At 46.8% G+C, this 5,842-nt stretch overlaps 2 protein-coding genes across 2 annotated transcripts; one reads left to right on the top strand and one right to left on the bottom strand.

Moving 5' to 3' along the window:
* Positions 544-2,699, bottom strand: LOC109821645 (60S acidic ribosomal protein P0-like). The gene is made up of 2 exons (XM_020387817.1): positions 2,635-2,699; positions 544-1,030 (listed from the first exon to the last, which is right to left on the bottom strand). Exons 1-2 carry the CDS (start codon positions 2,697-2,699, stop codon positions 544-546), a joined length of 552 nt encoding a protein of 183 aa, XP_020243406.1.
* LOC109821646 (lateral signaling target protein 2 homolog) lies at positions 4,515-5,231 on the top strand. The gene is made up of 2 exons (XM_020387818.1): positions 4,515-4,995; positions 5,062-5,231. Exons 1-2 carry the CDS (start codon positions 4,515-4,517, stop codon positions 5,229-5,231), a joined length of 651 nt encoding a protein of 216 aa, XP_020243407.1.

Genomic DNA, 5,842 nt, shown 5'->3' on the forward strand with positions numbered 1-5,842 from the left:
ACCAAGCAACTCACCAACCAAGTTCAACCTTTTATTTCTGAAATCATTATACTGCTCATCAGCACCTCTAATAGTTGCTAATATAATATTAGTCATGTTGTTGTCACAGCCATCAAGATCAATCATCTCAAATATGAGGCTGTGTTTGCAGCAATTGTAGAGTTGCGGATGCAGTGATTTGGAAATTACTTGTGTTTCGATTGTAAGGACGAATTCTTCTTCTTGGTCCATAGGGAAATCTTTTGGTTGCAGCTTTCCCTTCGGTAACAAGAAAGTCATCTGATTGTAACTTCCATTGTTAGGGCTTGATGGGGATCAGCTATCCATTGTGATTTTTAGACAGCCTACAGAACCCCCTCCAATGTTTTTGAAAGTTTGCGGTTGACTGGGACGAATTTTCGGAATACTTTGGATCCTAAAATTTAGTGTATTGATTGTTCACTCCGTCTGATTTGAAGACGTCACAAACCTGGTTGTTGTAATGTTGAAATTATGTTACCCCAAACCAAACAACATAACCTTTGAGTCTTGATGATAATGAACTTAATCAAACAAACCAAATCCCAAGTCATCATCAAACTCATCGACAGGCTCGTCCTTCTTCTCTACTTCCTTAAAGGTAGGAGCAGCAGCATTCTTAGCAGATACAACAGGAACAACAACAACAGCAAGGACGTTCTTGTAGGTATTGACGAACATGTGATGCGCAGCTACAAGAGTTGGGTAAGAGAGAGTCAAGGACAGCGAAGCGACCATAGAAACACCAGCTACAAACTTGTCAATGAGGCCATCCTTCGTGAGGTTGAGCACTTCTGGGCTTAAGACAGATCCATTGTCATAGACAGAGAGAATCATAAACCCATATGAGAATGTCTTCATCCTAAGTTTAGTCAGGAGGGCAGCCTCAGAGGAACCCACTTTATCTCCTTTCTCGATCAGCTCAACTAGGGTGATGATTTCAGCGATATCATCATTACTCTTTGTTGGGATGTTAAGCCACTTAGAAGAATGAGTGGCGCGTCGGATCGAGCTAGATGATTTCAATGTTGTTGATTGTAATCTATCTGTACTCCTCCAATAGACTCCCCACCGGAGTCGTCTGTTTCTTCTCGGCTTTGGTCACCTTGATGATCGCTGTTAGCTCTTCTTTTATTTATCTGGGGCTGTGTCGTAGCCTTGGTAGTGGAGATGCTGTTATTGTAGCGGTCCAAATGCATAGATGGATTCTACATGATTGGAACGCGTGGGTGAATTCCGCATGTTTGAGAATTTGAACGCGTGGGTGAGCCTCACGTTTGGAAGTTCAACCAACTTGAACGCTGAGATCGAGTTTGGACGAGATTCTAGCCTAGAATCCCGTCCCGATTTGACAGCTCATAGCTGTCTATAAATAGACGGCTAAGGGTCAAATCAAGAGTCATTTGACTCTTCTTGAAACTTTAACGAAAACTTTCGTTCTCATCTCCGGCGATAGCGATTCTCCTCCTCCTTCGACTTAGATCCATAGCACCCAAGAAGAAGACTGTCCCTCATCCCTCCAAGTCCGACGTCGTCGTGGCTCAGGGGTCGGCTCCATCTGCATCTGCGTCGGCCTGTGGCGCTGCGGCTCAGGCGGGCATGCCGCCCCAACTTCCTTTGATCGGTGGTGAGTACGACCTCCGTGGTCATTAAACTCGCTGCGGCAAGTTTTGATCTTTGGATCAACGAGGAAACTCATTTCAATAACGCGGGGCTGGACTCCGTCGTTTAGTATTTTCGATGAGGGGTTCGACCTCCGCGTCTTAGATTTTTGACGTGAGGTTCGACCTACGCGTCTAAAATTTTTCAATGCGAGGCTCGAACTCCTCGTCTGAGATTTTTGACGCGAGATTCGACCTACGCGTCTGAGATTTTCAACGCGAGGTTCGACCTCCGCGTCTAAGATTTGCCTTTGCGTTGTCTAACCTTTTTCTTTGTTTTGCAGTGCGTCAAACAAGCGAGCCTATCCCTTTTCACCATCATTTTGGGCACGCGGGTGGTGTAGATCTGAATATGACATTCAACCTGCACCAAGAACTCCCAGTTTTCTGAATTACGGAGAAGAGCCGTGTGGAACTAATCACCAAGGCTTCTCCTGAAACTCTTAGGATATTGGTTACGGATGCTCGACTTGAGAACCTGAGCCGTAAACCGATAGTCAAACCTTCCTCTTTGGGGATTTTGTTGACTTCGAGGCAGGTGTTGCTTAAGATGGGGACTACAAGTGGCTGCAGAAAGTTGGAGACCACAATATTTTCTTGCCTAATATGGAGAGGATGTTCCCCATATCCTACTTTCAGTGCGCTTCCATCCCCAGGCACATGGATTGGAACCTTGTTAAGGATCAGGATGGAGTTATTCTCGTAACCCTGACTTTTCAAGGGGTCTGCACAGTTGGTTACAACAGACAGGTGACGGCCTTACGGCCAGGCCTGTTCGCTAAGGAGTACCCTGTCGGCAAAGTGGCCAGTCCGGCGAATACCTTTGTCAAGAAGTTTATGGCAAAAAAAGGAGAATTTCCCACGCAAGGATTTAGAACTCCTGGCTGGGTTCATTCTCCGGTGATAGGGTGGTGGACCCGGATGACCAAGTTTGTTTTGAAGGAATTGGAAGTACCTCTTACTCGAGCTGGCTTGAAGATTCCGGTACGGGCTACTAAATTCGGGATCGTCCAGAGCCATTTTCATTTCTTCTCCATATTAGAGAAGTATAATCCCGAGACTTGTACTTTCTTCACTCTAGTGGGGGAGTTAGGCTTCTCTCTTCATGAGATGCACGAAGTCTCAGGTCTTCTTCTTGGGGATTTACCATATGAAGAATTTGTTCCGGGATCAGCGGAACTTAAAATTTTAAAGAAGACCAGTCCTGAAATTTATTCCACCCTCTGGGAAGTCATGTGTCACTTCCATATTTGCATGCAGCAGACATGGGCTCGAGGAAGCGGCATCAAACAGGTATCTTGGGCGGAGTATTTATTCCAGAGCCTGACCAATAAAGGAGCTTCAGTGACCAGATTGTCTGCAAGCACTCTAGAGGAGGTTCAAGCCCGAATTGATGATGCTACCCCCCATTACACTAACGAGGCCAAGGAAGATGTTTTCCCGGCTTATACAGAGTTTGAAAGCTTCCACTATCAAGCTCTGATTCCAATTTCTAACACGGCGTTGTTGGCTGGATTCTTGATGCTGTGGCTCAAGCGTTACGTCGTTCCTACCGGGCCAATTGATGCTCTTGCTGTTGAGGTGATCTACCCGGCTGTTCTTTTGGCGCATGGGAGGCCGTTGAATCTGCTTTACGCCATGGTAGGTTGCTTGTAGAATAGGCTGCGTGAATTGGCCGTGGATTTTACTGATGTTATAGTAGTGGAGTCTGGGGGTAACAAGATTTTCAAAACTCCCAATCCCAGGGTGCCATTGCCTTATACTTATCTGATGGCTTGGTATGTGCTCCACTGTCCTCCCTTAATGAGTGCAGCTTCTCCCCCAGAAGACTCGTTCATCCCATTCGTGCAACGACTAGAATCTACAAAATGGGAGGGAGGTTATATGGTTAGAATTCGTCAGATCTTGTCGCGAGACACCCATTATCATATCTTCCGTTGTTTCCCTGGTTTCGAAGGCGGCGTCTATGGAGCAGAGTATCAGGACGTAGCGGGTCCTAACGGATTCACCCAGCTGAGCGGGGGTGTTTTCCATTGGCTTCTCTCTATCAGGCCAGGCTACCTGATCTTTAGGCAAGGTGATAAGTGTTTCCTCGAACCCTACCAACCCTATAGGTTTGCCCACCAATTTGGGTATGATCAGTTATACGTTGGGAACCCTTGACCTCAGCTCTCAATTGTGAGCAACTTATATGAAGGGGCCAGGGCTTGGTACTATTCTGTGGCAGGTTGTACCAGAGCAATCTTTAGGCTTCCCCACAAAACACCCAATTCCTACACTTCTATAAGCTTCTGCAATTGGTATTTTCCCGCTTCCCAGACTCCTAATTACAACTTGAATACATCTTGCCTGAAAGACATCAGGCATATGTACGCTTTAAGGAGGGGGTCTAAAACGTCTCGCCTGAGAGGAATCGACGAATTTCTATCCATTGAGGCCAGAAGAGGAACAAGAAGCTGAACCTGCTCCAGTGGAGGAACCCCGGGTGGTATATTCTCCCACAACAAGGGTAGCTGGGAAAATAAAACTTTCGGCAGATGAAACTGGTCAATATGATAAGCAGACTCGTCGAAAACTGATGGTTGGGTCTCCTCCCCCAAAAGGCCAGCAGAAACCAAAGTTGATGGCTGACGCTATCAAAGCTGCTGAAGATGAAGAACAACATGAATCTTCAGTTGCAGGCCTGCCACATAGAACTGGGCTCCGTTCTCATGGCCCGGCCTTATCAAGTGAAGCTTCTTCTCACCACATAGAACTGGGCTCCGTTCTCATGGCCCGGCCTTATCAAGTGAAGCTTCTTCTCACCATCCCTCCGATGATGAAGAGAATGAATTGATGGCCACAGATGCCTTATCAAGTGAAGCTTCTTCTCACCATCCCTCCGATGATGAAGAGAATGAATTGATGGCCACAGATGTAGAATCTGCTCCGGTAGCAGACCCTCCTAGGGCTCCAGTGTTAGAATCCCAGGGCCATGAAGAGAATCCATCCCCTCCTCCTTCAGCACTAATGTCACAAGCTGGCGGTTTAAGTCCTAGTCCGACAATGGGACTTATGACTAAACCAACTGTTAGCACAAATCTTCCTGAATCTTCAGCTATACGGGATGATGAGGAGCGAGTAGATTATGAAGGCTCCTCGATTGGTGATGCAGCTGACGAAGATAGAGATGATGAGGATGCTGACGTTGGCAACAAGCCATGTGATGATGCGGAGGATGAAGAGCATGATTCTATGGATGACATCACCACTTTGGATGATGCTCCTAAGGCCCCATCTGATAAAGCATCTGGTTATACTCCTTTTTATCTCACCGGTAAGCCGGGTTTGTTTCAAATTCTTCCACATGCTTTTTTCACGTTCCGACCTTTTTTTCGTGCAGGTTCACCTCCTCCCAGGACTACCACTGCTACTCCTCCTACAGAACAACAGATCACGCATGTGTCAACTCCTTTACAAGAGCAGCATTTGCCTGGCTCATCCATGGCGGCTGTTTCACCGGCAACATTGCCCGGGGCTATTACTGTGACTCCTCCTCCGGAACAGCCTTGAATGTTTCAACTGCTTCTGTAGCTTCAGCGCCCGGATCCCCTGCACCAGTTTCAATGGCTAGGGGAGTATCCCCAAGCGTTACTTCAAGTCTCACGGGTGCACCTGAGTTCCTTCAAATTTCTTTGGTATATTTGAATAGCCTCGCGAAGAAGGTGATCGAATATGTGGTGAGTGGTCAGAGAACTTTTAATTCCTTCCGACCTCTTCTGGAGGCAGGCTTAAACGGAGTCAGGAGTGTGGGAAACACTCCATGGTTCGAGCGCTGTTCGGAGATTATTCTTCTTTTGGAAGAACAGTTACAACATTTTGAAGCCTTAGGTCACAGAGAGCTTCAGCCACAAATTATGTCTACTTTGGCTGGTCTTCAGGTTGCAGAAGTGGCTCGCCGGGAGGCGATAGAGCAGGATTTGGCTAAAAGAGAGTGTCATATCAGGGAGCTTCGCGAGCGTAATATTCGGAAGCAAGAGGAGTTAGAACTCTCGACCGCTTCTATGAACTCGCTTCGTAACAGACTTGTTGAAGCTGAGGCTGAAGTCCTGCGATTAAAGGCTGAACTTTCCCGTGAAGAAAATGTTGTCAATATCCTTAGCACCCAAAACACAACTGGCACT

The sequence above is a fragment of the Asparagus officinalis genome, chromosome 8 (genome assembly GCF_001876935.1).
Source record: "Asparagus officinalis chromosome 8, Aspof.V1, whole genome shotgun sequence".
NCBI classification, from domain to species: Eukaryota; Viridiplantae; Streptophyta; class Magnoliopsida; order Asparagales; family Asparagaceae; genus Asparagus; species Asparagus officinalis.

Coding starts and splice junctions, on each gene's coding strand:
- LOC109821646 (XM_020387818.1), top strand. CDS start 4,515: ATGGCCACAGATGCCTTATCAAGTGAAGCTTCTTCTCACCATCCCTCC. Junction 4,996..5,061: donor TACTCCTTTTTATCTCACCG/GTAAGCCGGGTT, acceptor TTTTTCGTGCAG/GTTCACCTCCTCCCAGGACT.
- LOC109821645 (XM_020387817.1), bottom strand. CDS start 2,699: ATGGCTCTGGACGATCCCGAATTTAGTAGCCCGTACCGGAATCTTCAA. Junction 1,031..2,634: donor CAAGCCAGCTCGAGTAAGAG/GTACTTCCAATT, acceptor GAAATCATCTAG/CTCGATCCGACGCGCCACTC.